Raw genomic sequence first — 20,200 nt, forward strand, 5'->3', positions numbered from 1 at the left:
CTCAGTGGGAGCCAGTTCAATACATCATCAATTCCTCCCCCGTCCTCTCATTGGTGTGCAGTTTGACGTGGCAGGCGCCATTGTTGCCTAGAAATTGAAGATCACCAGCACTTATACACTGAGGGTGTCAGTTCACGCAGAGAGTTAATAGCTATTCAAAACAATAGTAATTTTTGTTGTTTTTGATAAGCGCTTTCTATTTGTTGTAACCAAACAAATTGCGTTGAATCAGCTATGATTTTGATTAAAACAAACAGAAATATTGTTGATTTTACTGCATTTTAAATCAGATTTATTTTTGAAACAACAACAAAAATCATCATTTCAAATTGAAGATCTGTTTGTTTCAAATACCTTCATTGTTGATATTGGTAAAAGTTAAACTCAGGCTGACCTGCCATTTTGTTTCTCGCTCTAAACAGTGTAAACGTAAAAATGTCGGTCGCGGATGTTGAGAAAATTTCCATAAAAGATGTTCAATTATTCGGCATATTTATAAATATTATTTTCTCAAATTTTCAATCAAATTAGTTATTTTACATGATTGCAGTTAACTCCCACTTGAACCGCTGAACCTTACTCAGCGGAAGGAAACTGAGTTTATGAGTCCAGCTCCGTCGTTTATATATTTAGAAATGCCAGTTTTTTTTTATCTGCATTATCCTAGTGAATTGTAGCACATAGAAATATAAACACAAGCACATTAAGTTAAATGAAGTGTGAGGGGGCTGGGAACAATAAAAAGGTTTTATTATTTCAAATAAAAATATTGTAAAATCAAAAAAGAACACAACATTGTTTCGAAAACGAAAATTTTTATTTTAATGCAAAAATATCGTTGTTTCAAAGCAATAAATTTTTAAATCAAAAATTAATTTTGTTTAAACCAACTTACTAGTAGTTCTTAAAACAATAAAATGCAATTATGAGCCGGCAAATAATGCAGAAATTTTGTTGAAATGATTCAGAATATATTTGACTTTAAAATAGTTGTCTCTGCGTGCTAATCCCAAGCAGTTATCTGATTGGTTCCTTGTTTTAGTGCAGCTGATCTGGCGGTACTGGAGTAGCTACCACGGACGGCCAATCTAGCTCAAGCTCGATAATGTACAAACTTACAGAAATCTAACCATGCCACCTTTTATGATTGGCTAATTTGGTACTAGAATATTAAACTGCAATGTCAAAATTTATTTATATTTTCAAATTTATTTTTATATGCTACAAATATCAAATATTAATCATAGATGGGTAACAAGATCACATAAAACCTATTTTTTGTAATTATTAAGCCTCTAGATTTCCCCCAGTGATGTGTGAAGTGTTGTGAAAAGATTTCAATTATCATTGAAATGTCTTTTAAGTATTCAGGGTAGGTATCAGATTCTTCGTCAGAGACTTGGTCACTATTTTGGTGTAAGTCTCTTAAGTCCCTTTTTTTTTGGAAGGTTTGTAAATCTCTATTTCAATGGACATTCCTTCTCAGAATCCTCGAGAAAAAGCTTCAGCAATTTTTCTAGTTATTTCTAAGGAGATTTATTCTGAAATACTTTCTGGGATCTCTCCTCTAGAGATTCCTTCAAAGATTCTCGCAGAATTTCTTCCAATGTTTTTTCAAGGGATGCTTACAATTTTTATTTTCTGGATTTTGCTCCAGGAAATCCTTGAGGTACTACTCCTACTAATTTCCAGTTATTGCTCTAGAAGATTTCTACATGATCATGAGCATGGATGGTCGCTTCGTAAGTGCACTACTTTATAGACCAGAACAATCGAAGTTGCACAGAGATTTAATGAATGGGGCTTGGGATTAACTAACCATTCTCAATGTGCACAAATCGAGAGGTTAAAGTTTAAAACTCAATAACAGCGCCGGCTACGCCCAGTTCGGTCGTCAGGGAAGGGAAGGAATGTTAGTTAGGCATCCATTGTTACTAGAGATCGAATCTCCATAGTTGTCATGGAAAGGATATTGGGTTAGTGGGATAAGGTGGTGATAATTGAGATGCGAATCACGCCTAAGCGGATTCCCGATACAGGTAGTACTGTAAAGAATCTCACTCTAAGTAAAATTTTTCCTTGATAATTTAGATAATATTTTTCGTTCAATAAACCCATTTTTTTTCCTTTTGTTTATAGAGACTTTACCCAGAAGGGGCATTCGTCTCATATAAACGTAATTGTGCTGCAATATAACAATTATCGCCCACGACGTGCGTTGGGACTTTGTCACATTGATTATAGAATAACAACCATACAAAAAAATTGTGAATGAAAATGACTGAATAATCACGAGTTAAACAGGTTCCAACATTGTTGGCTCTGGTGTTTTTCATGACAATTTTTCTTCAGATTGCAAGTTGGGATAAACGATTGTGATTGCGCTTGATTTATTCAGGGTTACTACCTGAAAAAACCTGGAAAACCTGGAATTATCAGGGAATTTATTTCAACCTGGAAAAAACCTGGAATTCTCAGGGAATTTCGGCTACACTCAGGGAAATTATTTTAAAGCAGTAGTACATGGTAGAATATGTCGTTTTTGTGACACCAAATCTTCTCAACCAGAAAATGTTTGGCTGCGCCGCTATCAAAACGCTAAATGATATGTTTAGTCCTTTTAACGATTGTAATATATTCAGCACAAAACATGTTTAGACAAGGAAGCAGAACTTAAGATTGCCATGTTGGTAAAGGCAAGCACAGTTCCAGTTGAGTGTCGTACATGAGCTTATGAAACATAGTTTGAAACATTCCATTTTTTTTTCAATTTATTTTTTGCCTGTTGTACAATGATAATAAACTTTGTTTTTGTTTTGTCTTTATTTAAGAGGCTTTTAGCCGAACGCTGGTTCACCTCCAAATAAACTTTGTATGAAGAGAGCAAAATTTACAAAAGGAAAAAAAAGAGTATATTTTCTAGAGTTGCTCACTATTATGCAAGTCTCTATTGATTTAATTATATAATTAATGAATCTGCTTGCAGTGAATTCTGGTGCAAAACTTCAACCTCAAGAGAAACCATCAGAGACTATTACGCGACTTTTACACAAGTTCTTAATGATATTTTTATCAGATCCTGAAGAATGCTTCTAGTATTTCCTCCAGAAGGCTACCAGCTATTTTTCATTGCATGCTTCGAAAAATTTCTTCAGAATTTGGTCTAGAAAATCTTATAGCACGCGTCCAAAACGGTTTATTTCAGAGTTAAAAAAACTTGCAGTAATATTCATAAAGATTACCCTGAATAAAAAATCTTGCCGATTATCCCAAGATTTCCTCCAGGTGTTTTTGCACTAATTCTTTCGATTTGATTTCTTCAGTTGTTACTTCTAGAAGATTTCACACAGATCCTACAGGAGCTCTTCTGCAAAGGTTTATTACTGAGTTTTTAATAAATATCGTTTCGTCATTTTTTCAAGAAACCCAACAATAATTTCTATGTCGTTTTTTTTTTTTTAATTTATGGCGTAGTTTACGCCATGCGGTCGTGTCTTGTACACAACCTCCTCTGATTTTTTTTAATTCATCCTAGATTACTCTAAAAATTCGCTCGAAAAATCCTTCAGGCATTGTTCGATGAAATCTTTTATAAACTTTTCTAAGAATTCCTTGGTAAATTTGAACGTTAATTTCTCATTAAGCTCCTACAGAACTTTCTCACGGCATTTTCCCAGCTTCCCATCAAAATATTATTATTGCCTTGAACCGTGTTGCGTATTTATATTCAACATTTCTCTGAAAGAAATCAAATAATATTTCCAAATCCCCATGTATTCTTCAAAACTTTATTCAAGTTAATATAGTTAATAAAGTTAATATTACAACAATTATTACAGTTGTTGCTGCGATCATTCATTGATAATTTTTGCATGGATTCTGTCCGAATTTCATCAAAAAGTCTTGTAGGACATTATTCAGAGATTGTATTTTTTAGTTATCTTAGCAATTTATCAAGAAATTTCTAGGAAGAATATTATAAACAATATAGGAGTTGTTTCAGAGATCCTTGTAGAAATTTATCAAGGCATAGTTAGAACTCACACAAGTTTCATCTGAGGTTACTCTAAGATTTTCTTTCGATATTCTTCGCGGATATTTTTAACAATTTTCTCCACAACAATCTGAAAAATTTCCTTGACATTTCGCTCGAGACATCCCTATATGAATGACTGTAAAAAAAATCTAAAGAATTCCTTGAGTTTTAAAAATAAATAAAGGAGGAAGTCCTAGGGATATCAATAAAATATTTTTTTGAGAAAATTAATTTGGAGGGATTCTTGATTTCTGTGAAAAATTCCAGATAGCATTTCTGAAGGTATTTTAAAATTTGATAAATCTCAGAACAATCTCCTGAAGAGATCATCGGTAATATTTGAATGAAATCTATAGTAAAACGAGCAGTAATACTTGTAAGGTCACGAGGAATTCAAAAAAAAAAAAGCTTTAGAAACAATCTTATAAAAATGTCTGTTCTACTTAGGAATCAAACTCTCATGTCGTGGTTCTTGTTAGGTGTCTTTTTGTATTCGTAATCCATGTAAGAACTCGTTTTGGTTTATATTTTTATTTTTTCAAGCAAGAGGTCTCAAAAATTGTTATTTTGAGAACAATTAGTAGGAAATAACTATTTTTTCTTAAGATTGAATTTTTTTTTTATATCTGACTTAATCATAAAGGCACTTTTAGATCATTTGATAAACATTCTTATTTTTCGTGGAAATTAAATAAAAATCACCAATATTTTTTATTTTTTTTTCTTATCTTATCTACACGTTTAGAACAAAACAGATTGTTTTTTTATTGAAGGAAAAAATGAAATTCATTGTTAGATATTAGGTTAAGTACTCTGTTTGGAATTTTTTTTTAGTCATCTGCTTTTCGACCCGATTTTATGAAAGTACGCAAAATTTTCAACAAAAAAGGTATTATGAGAAAATTTTGCTAATTGCTATCGAAACATTTGAAAAGTTTATTATGACCATTTTCAACAAATTCACCTTTTTTTTTAAAGTCAACTTTTTTGTCCATGATTTCTCCATCTTGACCCACTGTGCAAAAGACTTCATTTTTTGTCTACTTCAACATATAAAGATATAAAAAAAATCAAAAATACGATTTTTGAGAAAATTGATTTTTAAGCTTTATATTCGATATATAAAAAAATACAACATTTTTTTACAGTGTATATTTTTTTTCAGATAGTCCCAACAATAACCTAAAACTTTGCGGAAGACACCAAACTGATCGGACAAACCGTTTCTAAGTTATATTATAATGACCGAAAATTGAAAATTATATCATAATTTTGTATTAAAATCGCTGTATCTTTAAAACGGTAAAAGTTAGCCTGATTTTTCCGTTAACCTTTTTTGTTGTAAATTTTGCGTACCTTCATAAAATCGAGTTGAAAAATATTTGAAACATTTATTATGACCATTTTCAAAAATTCACCTTTTTTCAAAAAATCATAACTTTTTTGTCCTTGATTTCTCCATCTTGACCCACTGTACAAAAGACTCCATTTTTTGTCTACTTTAAAATATAAAAAAATAAAAAAAAATCAAGAAAACGATTATTGTGAAAATGGATTTTTAAGCTTTATTTTCCAAATAAAAAAAATTACAATTTTTTTTTACTGTGTATATTTTTTCCAGATAGTTCCAACAATAACCTAAAACTTTGCGGAAGATGATGCAAATAGGCATTTTTGGGTATAAAGAAAGCATATGCCAAATTTCAGCCAAATCAAAAAATACAAAAGTAAACTGACATTCGAATTCAAATGGAACCGCTCTGCTTCTTCAGTTTTGTCATTTGCTCCATTTTTACTTGGGCCTTAAACAATTATTTCAGATCTCGCATAACTTATGATCTCGCCCTAAAAGCCATTGGTAACCATGCGTGTAAGTGTAGCCAGTGCCGTAGCGTGCGGTTGGCCAAGTAGATTACTTTCAGTAATTTCAATTAAAAATCGACCAAAGAGTCACCCTTTTGCGTTTGGGCCCCTCAAATAAAAACCGAGAAAATTTTGAAAGTTGAAAACCGGGAAAAAAGCGGGAATTTCGAAATGGATATTTAGTGGCCACCCTGATTATCAATCAAACGCTCACAGTGCTACAAGTTTACAAAGTACCGTATAAACTACCTTCATAATATCATTGCGTTCACTTATTAAATTAATGAAATAATGTTGTTTGTTTTTATTGGCAGATCTATTTTTGAATATTCTAGAGAAGGTGTCACTAATATACTTATGTTATTATATTTTCTCATTGCAGATGCTGATAGAGTATTGTGATGGTGGTGCCTTAGATAGCATAATGGTTGAACTAGAAAAACCCTTAACCGAGCCACAAGTTGCCTACGTATGTAAGCACATGTGCGCTGGGCTAAACCACTTACACAAGAACAAAGTGATACATCGCGATCTGAAGGCTGGTAACGTATTGCTGACGATGGACGGTGGTGTCAAGTTGGGTAAGTTTGATACAACAGGAAATGTAGTTTAATTTTCTTCAACCCGGTTGATATATGTGATATGTACCGTTTTTACAGCGGATTTCGGTGTTTCTGCGAAAAACAAACACACGCTTCAGAAACACGATACTTTCATTGGAACGCCCTACTGGATGGCACCGGAGCTGGTACTGTGCGAGACCTTTCGGGATAATCCGTATGATTTCAAAGTGGATATCTGGTCGCTGGGCATCACGTTGATCGAGTTTGCCCAGATGGAGCCACCGAATAGCGAAATGTCTCCAATGAGGGTCCTGTTGAAGATTCAGAAAAGCGAACCACCAAAACTAGATCAACCTTCAAAGTGGTCTAAGAGTTTTAATGAATTTCTGGCCAAAGCGCTAGTAAAAGTAAGATTGACACAAATTGTTTTAAGATAAGCAGCAATAATAAAATACATTTTAAATTTTAGGATCCTCAACAAAGGCCTTCCACGGACGTTCTCATGGGACATCCATTTATCGCTGGTAATCTGGATTCCAAGCCAATCAAAGACCTGTTGCTTGAATACAAAGCAGATGTCGTTGAGGAGGAATTGGTGGATGAAGAAGCAGAGGTAAGAGTTTATTTTGGCGATGTTGACCCAATATTCGTGACAAAACTGTGCAATACATTTTCCTTAATATATTACACGCTGCTCGAATGGCCAATTGCAATCGATTAAATACTAAAAAACACTAGAAAGCTAAAAGACAAGCGAAGCGTAGATCGCTTTATCAGAGGGTTGGTAAGTTTGTCAGACTAGAGTGTTTGGAACCAAGAAAAGATATGTATAAAATTGTCAACCGTAAAGGTGGAATGACCTTTGCGGTTGAAGCTAAATTTCTTCCAAATTGTTAGTTGTTGTTGTGCGTGAGAGTGTTCAAGCCTCCCTATGCTGCGCGAATTGGCACTTTTTAGCGATTCGATTACAAATCAATTCGCGGGAGCAGCACTCCTCTGTTGTTCGGTTCGGGGTTCTTGCTCTACACATCTTTCGCTCGGTGTGTTTACTGTAAATACGTTCCGTTCCATGGCCCGGCATCAACGGCGTCACTCATGTTCACTTTTTTAAGCTCTCTTTATCTCTGTTTCTCTTTGATGCATAAGTAGAACGAATGTACATCTAGCGTGTAAACTTCTAGTCTGGCAATTGTTCACTAGTTTGTAGAAAAATCAACTTTTGTTGTGCATTTTCAATTCGCTAGATTTTGGGTTTCGATCGAAAATTTGTATCGTTTCTCATTGTTTTGTTATTAGTTTCAGATCAATTCGATTCCAAATGTGTTTTACGCATTGTTTGAAAACATAATTATTTTAAACAACCGGAATCCAATTGAGACAAGTTAATTCAGTACAAATTTAGTTTACAGTATATACATTGTTTTTTGTTTCAATTTTCCATCTGACTGGGTTACGAGCTTACGTTTTATTAATTACATTTTTCCTTATCATCTTTTTTCCGTTATTTGCTACATCAATCCGTCATCAGGAACCCCGCAATTCTGCGCTCCCACTCGACTTGGACGATGACTCATCGTCTCTACAAAGTCAAGAAACCTATAAACGTAAGTTCAATGCAATGTGCATTGCCCCTAAGAATGAAGATTCACGGATGCACTTTAATGAAATTCTTTTTGTCAAGTTCCAGATACTCCCACATCCCTATCGAAATCATCCAGAGATTCAAAAGAATCGACTCCCGTTCCTGTTGAAGATGATAGCAAAGCGAAACCGGGAGCAGCGGTCGCAGTCGCAACCACGGCTGCAGCCCAATCGCCTTCTGATGTCGTCAATTCTTCGGCGCCCAGTTCTCAGTCAGCGACAGCTGCAACAACGTCTGTGGCTAGTGATAGTAATAGTAATGTACAAAGTGATATCAAGAAATCACCTACAACGGTTCCTGCTCCAGTATTACCACCCACCGCACAACGACCTACAAAAGAAAGCGAAGGTGAACAGACTGAAAGTGGTAACAGTAGCAACAGCAGCAGTGCTGAGGTTGAAAAGAAAGGTGTCATCAAAAAGGAGAAAGGACCGGCTCCTCCACCTCCTCACACTCCTTCATCGCCAAGCAGTCGAAATACTCCTAGTTCTATCGGAGTTAGTTCATCTTCTCACACAACTATCCCTCCTACCCCTCCAGAAACCCCACAAAGTCCGGAAAGCAAAGGCGTTGATCGCCCTGATACTACAGTGATTTCAAAACCAGCTTCCCCGTTGACGTTGGAACGCGAAACAAGCGTAGACGAACTTGTAAAATCACCCAAAAAGGAACACGCTCCATCTCCTCCAAAATCTTCACCGAAAGAGGGTAGTCCATCTTCATCGCCACAACCTTATGAAGATGACGGTGTAGTGGTGACAAGTTCTGCCAGCAGAAGACTTATTCCAGACGACGACACAGTTGATCTAAGAATCGAATCGCCAAAGCCCAAAGATGAAGAACTTTTAAATACCACTGTTGCCATTCCAAAACCTCCGCTCCAATTTGACGATGAGTCATCCATACCACCGCGACTTCTACCCGACGACGAAATTCGGATAACATCGACACCCAACAAACAAACGACCATTAACAATACCAACAACACTTCGACCATTACTATCAATAACGACACCGTGCTTTCGGATCCATCCAACAGTCTTGCCAGTAACGTAAGTCAGATAACTGTAGTTACAAGCCATCCGCCGGTGATAATCGACAACTCGGTGGTACCATCCGGCTCATCGTCGTCCGCCTCGTCAACGAAATCCTTCGGGTCGTCTCAAAGGAGATCACGGGTGATAACGCCAAAAATAAGCGGCGGCGGTGACGAGGTGGTAATCGTTTCCAACGAGCTGAACAAAACCCACGTGAATGAATCGTCCACGGACGATGACTTCCAATCGTTGGACAGCTTGGAAAACCTCTCGCCGAAGTATAGGAAACAGCACCCGCAATTGCAACGGTCCGGCAGTGGGCAGATAGCACGTAAGTTAGATGAAAGTGAAGTGCTGATCGTGAGTCCGGTCTTCATTGGCGAGGATCAGGACGAACAGCAGCAGGAGCAGGACGATTTCATCAATGATGAGCTACATTTAGGTAATTTGGTTGAATATTTAATTATTCTTTTGAACAGGGCTGGTAGCAGATATCTTCGTTGAGACTTAGTCACTATTTTAATTCAAGTCTCCAAAAAGTCACTATTTATAATGCAAAATCTACCTATTTATCAAAAGGTTTTTTAAGTCACTTTTCTTCCTTTTTCTGGTCCTGGTGAACATTTCAGAACCTTTAGTGAAACCTTTAGAGATTTCAGGTTCCTCGAGTAATAGCTTTAGGAATACTTCGAATGTATTCTCCGGAGATTTTTTTTTGATACTCTTTTCAGGGCCGTCGTTTAAAATTGCTCTCCTTCCTCCATAAACTCACACAAAACCGTCCATAAATTCCGCCAGCGAATTTTACAAGAGACTTTACAATACACTTGAACACTTCTTGAACACAAATTTTTTTCTGAAAACTCCCCAGAAATTCAAATGTTTTTTCACTAATTCTTCCACCGATCTCTCCAGTTGAAACTTTAGGATTTTTTCCAAAGATTTTTACAGAAGTTTTTCCAAGAAAATGCACCCAGGTTTATTCCAGAGTTAAATAAATAATATCTATACATTTTACCAGGTATCCTACAAGAATTCTTCTAGGCGTACCTACGCCTATTTTCCATCATTTTTTTAAGAATTCATCCACAATATATGCCATAAAGTGTTCCACGGATCGATCAAAAATGAACTATAAACGTGCTCTAGGATTTCTCCAGCATTAAATTCAGGAATTACTCCTGTTGGTCTTCCAAACATTTCTTGAGTACCGTCAACGTACCAGTATCCGCTCATGTTCCAGTAGCCCGCTCACGAGTTTAAAAAGTAAGGTAATTTGAGTAAATACACAAAACATTGTCCACAGTATGATTCAATTTATCGATTTAAATCGTCTACTGGCTAAAGTTTTCAAATTTACTCCGAACGTTTAGGGTCGCCTCTTCCACTGCGTGCAGCCAGCGTCTTCGTGTTTTTTCATGAAGTCGCCGACATCTACCTGGATCCCTGTTGAATATTAGTTTCGTTTCTCAATTCTTTCTTTCTTGCGACATTCGCACTAAGTGACAAACTCTTTGTACACTTGATACTAGGGCTGTGCACCATCGGGGTTTATCGGTATCAGCGATATAGGTTTGATTCAATATCGGTATCGGCGATATATCGGATATGGCTTTATCGATATCGAATCGATACCCGATAATTCACAAAAATGCATTTTAAAATAAAAAACAACAACAGGCTTTTATTTTACACTTTTGAATACATCACCTGTTGTTATGCAAGAATGTGATTCGGTTGACACGTTCGGGGTCAAAACTGCTACGGGAATCGCAAAGTATGCGACCAGCTTTTGAGAAAAGCCTCTGATGGAACCGACGTAGCCAGTGATGGAAGCAATTTCATTAAAATTTAAAAAATAATCAATCGGGAAGCATTTGTTTTTCTCTTCCCAGTATTGGAATACATTGCAATCCATTTTGGCAAGGTACAAAGAGAGTTCTTTCCTGATTGATTCTGGACTTTCAGAAGAAACTGATCGTTGTTGATGGTGCTACATCATTCCTTGATAGGGGTAGTCGGGGCGGTTTGGCCAATGGGGTGGAATGGACACCCCTTGAAAACTGCATAAATTCTTGAAATTTCACCTGAAATAACATGCAACCCCAAAGCTGAAGAGGAAATGAGGCAATAGGCATGTTATAAGCCAGTGTTCAAAACTCAAAGAAAATTAAATAAATGATGTTCGAAAAAAACTGCCCATTTTGCCCCGAAATGGCTCATTTAAATTTCATCATTTCAGAATGATGATGTTTGACTGTTAGAATGTTCTTAAAAAAATTATATCTTCTTGCACGGAGTGTTTTATCGATTTTTCCTTAAGCTGGCCAAACTGCCCCACTTTCCCCTAATAATTCCAAATTCCAGATCGTTTCACAAGTTTGGCTTGAGGTTCTTGTATTGCACCGTAGTTCTTTCCAGAATCGTCATCCTGTGGTTCAGCTAATATCATTTGCACAATTGAATCCTTGGCCAGCTCCACTTCTTCGAGGTTCAGATGCAAATCCTTAAACCTTGGGTCAAGAAGAGTTGTCGGGGCGTAAATCGAGGACGTCTTAAAGTGACCAAATCTGCCTTCGAGTTCATTTATTAGGCGAGATTTTAATTTTTTTCCTGTCATCGTTTTGGGACTTATGTCTGTGACAGTTTTCACCAAACAGTTGATAATCGGAATTACTCTACTCAGAGTTGAGTATTTTTCGCCGCTGAGATCTTCTGTTACCTCGTTGAGGGGTTCCAAAATTCTGACCACTTCTTCCAAAATGCCCTTATTTTTGAGTGAAACCATGTCACTCAATCGGTCTTGATCTTTCATGACGTACTCAATGTGTTCAGAAAGTTTCAAGAATCGATCAATCATAACAAGTTTTGAGTTCCATCTTGTTGGAACAAATGAACAAATTCTAAGCGGAGTTTGACCCCGAATTAATTGAGATTTTTTTCAGATTATCACTGGCAGTCGTGGATCTTCTGAAAAAAGCGACAATCTTCTTCACTTTTTCGATTGGGCCAGACAAACCTGCGGCATTATCAATAGCCTTTTTTGGCTACCAAGTTCATAGCATGTGCCGCGCATCCGATGTGCTTTTCCGCGCCATACGTGTCCGATACAGCCTTAACCATATTTGCAGCATAGTCAGTGACAACAAGACTTACCCGTTCGTCAGAAATTTCCCATTTCTTGAGTATTTCGTCGAAGCATGACGAAATATAAGAACTTTGGTGTCGTTCATAGAGCGGATAAACTCCCAGATCAATGGTTTGTAGATCATTTGAAATCGATCGATCGAAGTAATGGCATGTCATTCCCAAATAACTGCGGGTGGTATGGGTATCTGTCCAAATATCTCCAGTCAATGTGAGGTTGGACTTACCGATGGCATCCTTAGTTTTCTTGGCAACTTTTTCGTATTTTTCGTCAATGATTCTTGTCATAACTCTTCGTTGGGGAATTCTGTACTTGGGTGCCAACAACTTGAGCAGGTTAACAAAGCCTTCTTCCTCCACAACCGAAACTGGTTGATAGTCTCGGACCACCATAAAAGCGATTGCATCGTCAATCTCATTGGTTTTCGTACCGTGATCTGAAAAATAGTTAATGAACATATTTTCATCCCTGAACGCGAATCTTTCGTGTCTAAGATTATTAATACAAAACTTGAGATTATTTACCTGCCCATACTTCACTCTCCTTGAGAAAATGTTCTAACGGCTTTTGGGTTTTTATGCTACAAGCCGAACTCCCGGCGACAGGCACAGACTCCTGATGACATAAAACAAGCTTTCTCTTTGTTAGGATGCTTTTTCAAATGAACCATCAGATTTGTGGTATTTCCACGACGAGACACTTCCTCTTTGCATATTTGGCACTTAGCAAAAGATGTACTTTGTTTCAAAAAATATTTCCACACTTCGGACATTGTTTTTACGAACGAGAAATTTGTTTTCAAGAAAAACAGATACGAAAATGTTTCAAAAAAGCACGAACAAACACAAAGAGCTAAGAAGTCGAAACGTCAAACGCAAGGTTACCCAGTAGACGATTATTTTCGCATTTGAAATCAGATGCTATACCCAGTGGTCATCTACCATTCAATTGAATTCGATTTATCTGCGTGGTATGCCTAACGATTTTAATTATCGGTCAAATCCGATAAGAGTGTATTATCGATATCGATATCATCGGTATTTGCACAGCCCTACCTGATACAACTGCGTCTGCGCCACACACCATTTTCGAGTGTCCCACCGAGTGTTGTCTGCAGCACTTTAGGCACGAAAACACCGAAGGTCTGCCTCTTTCAAAGTCCACGCTTCGTGCCCGCAGAGAGCCACCGAAAAAATCAATGTTTTATACAGGGCGAATTTTGATTCCGTTTGCAAGTTGCGGGACCTAAGCTCGTTACGTAGTCCTTGAAAGGCTCTATTCGCAGTCGCAACACGTCTTTTCACTTCGCGTGAAATGTCGTTGTCTTATGTCACAAGTGTTGCAAGGTAAACAAATTCTTTAACAACTTCAAACACATCTCCATCAAACACTTCCTTAGCACGTACATTAATAAACCTGCTTCTATTTCAACCGGCAACCATGTATTTCGTTTTAGTAGAAATAATGGTCATGTCTATCCTCGCTGTCTCCCTCTTCAGAGGCACGAAAGCCTCCTCCACTTACGTGCGATTGATTCAAAAGGCCGATATCGTCCTCAAAGCCAAAAAGCATGTGCGACCGTTTGATAATAGTGCCATTTCTCTGCACGCCAGATCTCCTAATAGCACCCTCGAGTGCAATGTTGAACAGTAAATTCGAAAGTGCGTCTCCCTGCTTCAATCCGTCTAACGTTACGAACGAGGTTGACACCTCGTCTGCGATCCGAACACTTGATTGCGAACCATCCAGCGTAGGACGTATCAGTCTGATTAGTTTCGTCAGCAAACCATGTTCAGACATTATCTGCCACAGCTCATTTCTCATCATTGAAACGTACGCCGCCTTGACGTAAACAAACAGATAAAGATTCAGCAAGTTACGCTCTCTAAATATACCTAAGATTATTCTCAAGGTATCGATGTAGTACGTTGTCGAGTGGCCCTCACAAAACCAGCTTGGTATTCGCCGATGAAAGACTCCTCGAGCGGTCTCGGTCTGTTAAACAGGATGCGTGACAGAATTTTGTACGCCGAATTCAGCAGGGTAATTACTCTGTAATAGGCACACTCCAGTCTGTGCCCTTTCTTGTAGATTGGGCGTATGAAGCCATCCAACCTCCCATACCTTCAGAAGTACTCGGTGGATCGACAGGTAAAGCTGCTCACTTCCGTGTTTGAGAAGGCTGACCGGGATCTCGTCCTTCCCAGCAGCGTTATAGTTCTTCAGCTCGCTGATAACTTTTTTAATCCCTCCTACGGTCGGTGGGTCCACTGCTTGATCGTCATCATCAATGTTCATGCTGTTTCTCGCTACATTTCCATTTTCACCGTTCAAAACTTGCTGAAAGTGCTCCTTCCACCTCCAGCCATCACCGTTTTTTCGATCAACGAATTCCCTTCTCGATCATACACTCGGCACTGATACATTATTGTGCTGCGCGCTATTGGCAGTTGCATAAAATCTCCGCATATCATTCCGGTTCATGCTATCTTGTGCTTCAGCTACCAAACTTTTCGTGCTGTCTTTTCTTTCTGTGGTGTATTCGCTTTTCTTTGGCTCTCGCTGCCCTGTACCGCTCTCCGTTCTGTTGGGTACCGGTCACAAGCATACGACTTCTGTCGACATACTTCATATCTGGCACTCTTCATCGTATGATTTTTCGTTCTCTTTTCGGTCTATTTTTCAGGTATGCGGTCTCTAATGTTCCTATTTTAAGACACTCAATCGCTACCAGCCCTACTTAAATCGTCAGGATAAATTTATTGTTGCCTATGTATTGCATTACTTATGTTTGTACATTTCTACTTTCAGGTAATAATAATAATAATCATAGTAACAGTAAACTATTGGACACTAGTCATGTTTCGGTGGTCACCGTTGGCGAGGAAGAGATCAAGGTCAAGGACTCTTCGCATCTGATCAACAGTGGTACCAGTCATCTTCTTATGCAGCAACAGCAGCAGCATCTGCAGAACCATCACCATGATTCCATTAGCGATCTATCCAATGTGAGTTGTGGTCCCAGCGAATCGAGTGATGATGTTAAGGTGGTGGACATGATGCTGTCACATCCGACGGGTGGCACTACAAGCACGAGTAGCGTCAGTACCGGCAGCACAGTTACGGCTACCGGAGGTTTTGCTCAACGATCACCGTCAGGTTCGTCGATTTCATCGCCATTGAGAAGTGGTTCTAGCACTAAGTTGAATGGCGACTTCAACCGAAGTCGGGAAGACGTCAGTATAATAGTTAATAAGCGAAAAGTTGTGGAAAAGCAAAGGATTTCGCCCGACAGCAGTGTCGGATCGATGGATGGTGGAGGTTCGGTACGATCGGCCAGTACACCGTTGCATCATCACCTTCAACAACAACAACAACCGCAACATCACCAGCAGCATGCGCCTAGCGGCAAACAGCTGGATCGTAGCGATGCCGAAAGCATAGCAACAACAACTAGTCACGACAGCCGCGAACAGTCGGTAGAAGAGGAAGTTCAACTTCGTCGAAAGCCTCCGCCCGCTGAAGTCGAAGAGGACAAGGTTCCGCCAATCGTCAACAGCAACGTCCGAACGAAGCCCAGCCAGCAGCAGCGGAATTTCAGCAAGGAAGAAATACACTTGCAAAATTTGAAGAAGAAAACGCGAAAACGGACGCGAAAGTTTGAGATCGACGGTGTTCAAGTCACGACCACCACCAGCAAGGTGATCTACAGCGATGAGGACAACAACAAACTGTACGACGATCATCTGTTCCGCAAGCAGGAACTGCGGGAGCTCAAGATGCTCCAGAAGGCGGAGAAGAAGCAGTTTTACGACCTGCAGCAGAAGGAAGCCATCGCCAAAGAGCAGCAGGAGAAGAAATTCGAGCAGGAACGTCTTCAGCTGGAGCGAACGTTCGAGGCCGACATGGACGTGTTGGCGCGGCAGCACCGGCAAACGGTGGAAAAGTACGAACAGCAACAAGAGACTGAACTTAGGAATACCTCCAAGAAAATTCGTGCCGAACAGGAGCGAGATTTGAAATTGGTAAGTAATTTCATTGTATGACAGTTTTCCTGGGAAACCATTTGTTCACATCAAATTCTGATTCAGAGTTCTTCTTCCTGGCATTACGTCCCAGAGACAGAGTCTGCTCATCAGATATGAGTACTTTCATATTTGTCAGCTGAGTGCTTTCCTTACTAATACTATTAGTCTAATAGATCTTTTTTTGCGTTTTATTGAAAATTTTCTGTAATCGAGAAAATTTCCAACCCGAAAAAATCCCCGTGTCCCGTTGTAAATTTCTGCAAGAAATTTCGTGGAAGCATTATCGTGAGAATACTTGTGTAAATCATTGATGGCCAACAGAACCTTACGCGGCTAATTCCCCGGTTTACAAGGACGTCCTGAACCGATTCTTCGAGGCAGAATTTGAGGAATTCTTCCAGTGGCTCTTGCACAGATTCCTTGAAGAATATATTCTGATCCTTCTACAGGGACCCCTTCCGAAATTTCTCTTAGAATTCCATAGCCAATTCTCTTAAGCATTCGTCCAGGAATTCCTCCTGCATTTTTTTAAGGTACTGTAAAACGGGGTGAATAGAAAAAGTGGGGCGAATAGAAACAAAGAGACCTACAGGTAGAAATGCGTCTATTATGTAAAGATAAACATTGAAAACCTACTGAAATATATTTTTTCTATTAGTTCAATAGTAACAGAGTATCGACAGACTGTTTTCAAATAAAAAGTTTTGCTACATTTCGCTTAAACAAATAAGAAAAAAATATTAAAATCTCAAACATTTTTGATAGCTTGAAACATCCGCCATTTTGGACGATTTCCTAAATGGTCAAAACTTGAAGTTGCTTTTAAAAATTATAATTTTTTTCTTCACTAGGTGAATTCGTTATGGTATTTCTTTAACCCTCTAATACCCAAATTTTTATTTTCGATTTAAGTATTATTTTTCGTTATCTAAAATCGTTCTAAACACGTTTAAGCATTTATTTATTTTTATTCGCAAATTTTTAAATTTTGGTTTTTGATTTTTATAATTTTTATTTTTGAACATCCCTAGCTTTTTTTCATTTTTGCTTGAAGCCTTTTCTAGTTGTTGATTTTTGGCAATAATAAAAATTTTAATTGTTACGGTATTTTAAAAAATATTAAATTTTTCATTTTTTTTCGGAGCGTATTTTATTTTCCGTGTAACTAACGGAAAAACAGGTTTGAAATGATTTTAATACCACCAGGCTCTTCGTTTGTGATAGGTTAATCGTAGAAAAATATAAAAGGTACGATTTTTTATATTACACGTTAAATGAAGCCCAGGCATTTGTAGGTTATATAAGAATGCAATTTTTCAAACAATTTCTAAAAATACAAAAAAGTTTCAAAAGTCATAAAAAACTTTTCTTATATGCGTGTTATGAGACAAGGTATAAGCCAAAAATAAAATCATTTTGATTTCCGAGCTACGAAAAAATACACAAAATTCCAAAGTGTACCCCGTCTAAAGGCGGGGTTGGGTATTAGAGGGTTAAGATGCACTCGAACAGTGTTTATTTTTCCATTTAAATGAAAAAAAGTATGGAATATCTACGACACATTTTTTTCCTCATCTGTAGAGCCTTTTAACCACTGCTTCCATTATTTAGGAATATTGTGGTATGAGACACATTGCTGGCGGGAGTTTTTGTTGGAATCTTATGAATTCATTGAATGTCCTTTTCAGTTCCGTTCAGCTTTTGTGGGTGAGATGTGGACTTAGTGAACATTAGGCACAAAACGCGCCTGTCTGATTTTGTATTTTCATAATCTTTGTATGGTTCATCACCATAGGTGTAGCCGGCGACATATTGAATTTGTAATGTATGGAGTTCTCGAAGGTGTACACTGAAAGGTCCTATAACACTTTCCCGAATACCATTACCCCGAAAACCAGTACCCCCCGAATGCAACGTTCCTCGAATGACACAAATGCCTCAGAACCCAGTTCACCGGTTGTGACACTTCCCCGAAAGTCAGTGATGCACTTCAAGAAATTCTTCAAAGACGCTCGCGAATTTGAGCCTAAAACCCGTCTTCCTTGTACGTGTACGACAAGCGAGATTTTCCTGGTAGTATTAAAAAAATAGTTGGCGTAATAACTACTAGCATTCCTATCAGGGTTCTATCCCGTTAGGCCGAATGCCGTTAGGCTGAATGTCGTTGGGCCGAATGCCGTTAGGCCGAAAGGATCGTCAGGCCGAAAGGGACATTAGGCCGAAAATAAAAGATAGTTCTAATGAACCGTGAAATCTAATAGGTAACTAACAGGGATAGGTCAGGATAATTTGCATTACCCCTAGAAGCCGCCGAATGGATTTGCAGGTTCAATGAATTGTTAATTGTTAGATCAGGATAATTTGCTCTACCTAGAAGGCCACAATATCGGTTGTGCAATATGACTAGGAAAAAACACTAATGAATGTGTTAGCCATTTGAAATATTGGTAAATGATCAAATATTATTTCGGCCTAACGGCCTTTTCGGCCTAACGGCCCTTGCGGCCTAACGGCCCTTTCGGCCTTACGACCTGCACCCTCTATCAGTGATGTTTTATTCAAAGATTGTATAATGCCAGTGTAAAAATTTAAATCAATGGTTTTTCCTTCTTTGCGTAATAGGCTGTTCTTTCCAGTTGTACTATTTGAGTTAAAGTTTGAGCGATAGCAGTCAAAAAAATCAACTGACACAATTGTCTTGAGCGAAATATAAAGTTAACATTGACTTCAGTCCAGAAACCTAAGCCCCTGCATTACCTGTTTGTGTGTCTTAACAATTTATCAAGAGAATCCTCAAAGACTCTATAGTTCAAGTTTTTTTTGTTTTTTGAATATCCTTGGAGTTCATCAGTTTTTTTTTTCTACAGGAATTTTATTAACTATCACCTTAGGATTTCCTTCAGAAAATCTTTTCGTTCTGGGACGTATCCTTAAGTAATTACTGGATGAATACCTAGAGACGCGTTTGAGAAATTTCTGAAATAGTACTGAAGAATTTCTGTAAAACTACCTGGTACAATCTCTGGAGTTATTTCAGTCAGTGGTTATTCCTAGAAATAATCCAAATTCAATTTTTGAAAGGAAGTACTTGACAACCACTGAATGAAATATTCAGAGTAATACCTGACATCAGGCATTAAGATGGAATGTTTGCCTTTATCTTTCTACAGTTCCGCGACAGCCTCAAGCAGGAAATCAGGCTGCTCAAGCAGGAAGTCGACCTCCTACCAAAAGAAAAGCGGAAAGATGAATTCCGGAAGCGTAAGACTGCGATGGAAATCGAGCACGAAGAACGAGAGAAGAGTTTCCTGTCCACCCTGTCGGAGAACCACGAGCTCGCTCTGCGACGGATCAGTGAAATCTATCGCGAGAAGCTTTCCGCTGCCGACAAAGGGTATTTGCAACAGAAGCAAACGGTGAGTTTAGAAACATTTGTTGCTTATGAGGTCAAGTCTAATGATATTGCTTACCCATCTCAGGCGATGAGAACTCGAGAGGCCATGCTTTGGGAGCTGGAGGAGAAGCACATTCACGACAAGCACCAACTGGCGAAGCGACACGTGAAGGACATCTGCTTCATGCAGCGACACCAAATGATCATTCGCCACGAAAAAGAATTGGATCAGATCAAGAGGTTCGTTTTAATGCGAATATTTGATATTCGAATGGTGTGATTTACAAAACCCATTACATGATTTTAGAATGATTTCCCGCAAAGAAGAAGAACTGCTGAAGCGACAAACCATCGAAAGGCGAGCCTTGCCAAAGCGGATACGGGCCGAGCGGAAAGCGCGAGATATGATGTTCCGCGAGTCGTTGCGAATTTCGATGACCACGGATCCGGAACTGGAACGGGAGAAGTTGAAGAAGGTAAGCGGTCTTA

General features: G+C 38.4%; 1 protein-coding gene across 23 annotated transcripts in view; it reads left to right on the forward strand.

Annotated features, from left to right (window-relative positions):
- Positions 1 to 20,200, forward strand: part of LOC5564725 (serine/threonine-protein kinase 10) — a 157,091-nt gene that overhangs the window by 113,287 nt on the left and 23,604 nt on the right. For 17 of the 23 annotated variants that reach the window (XR_002501700.1, XR_002501695.1, XR_002501696.1 and 14 more), the window contains exons 4-13: positions 6,282 to 6,480; positions 6,559 to 6,869; positions 6,932 to 7,075; positions 7,201 to 7,242; positions 7,991 to 8,066; positions 8,144 to 9,583; positions 15,101 to 16,314; positions 19,488 to 19,733; positions 19,797 to 19,951; positions 20,019 to 20,187. Coding sequence is in view for 4 of the 23 variants with exons in the window: in XM_021851545.1 (XP_021707237.1) it covers positions 6,282 to 6,480; positions 6,559 to 6,869; positions 6,932 to 7,075; positions 7,201 to 7,242; positions 7,991 to 8,066; positions 8,144 to 9,583; positions 15,101 to 16,314; positions 19,488 to 19,733; positions 19,797 to 19,951; positions 20,019 to 20,187 (3,996 nt within the window). In the remaining 19 variants the exon portion in view is untranslated. Of the gene's footprint in view, positions 1 to 6,281; positions 6,481 to 6,558; positions 6,870 to 6,931; positions 7,076 to 7,200; positions 7,247 to 7,990; positions 8,067 to 8,143; positions 9,584 to 15,100; positions 16,315 to 19,487; positions 19,734 to 19,796; positions 19,952 to 20,018; positions 20,188 to 20,200 lie in introns of those variants that run through there. The other 6 variants (XR_002501709.1, XM_021851546.1, XR_002501708.1 and 3 more) reach the window with 5 other exon arrangements.

The sequence above is a fragment of the Aedes aegypti genome, chromosome 3 (genome assembly GCF_002204515.2).
Source record: "Aedes aegypti strain LVP_AGWG chromosome 3, AaegL5.0 Primary Assembly, whole genome shotgun sequence".
NCBI classification, from domain to species: Eukaryota; Metazoa; Arthropoda; class Insecta; order Diptera; family Culicidae; genus Aedes; species Aedes aegypti.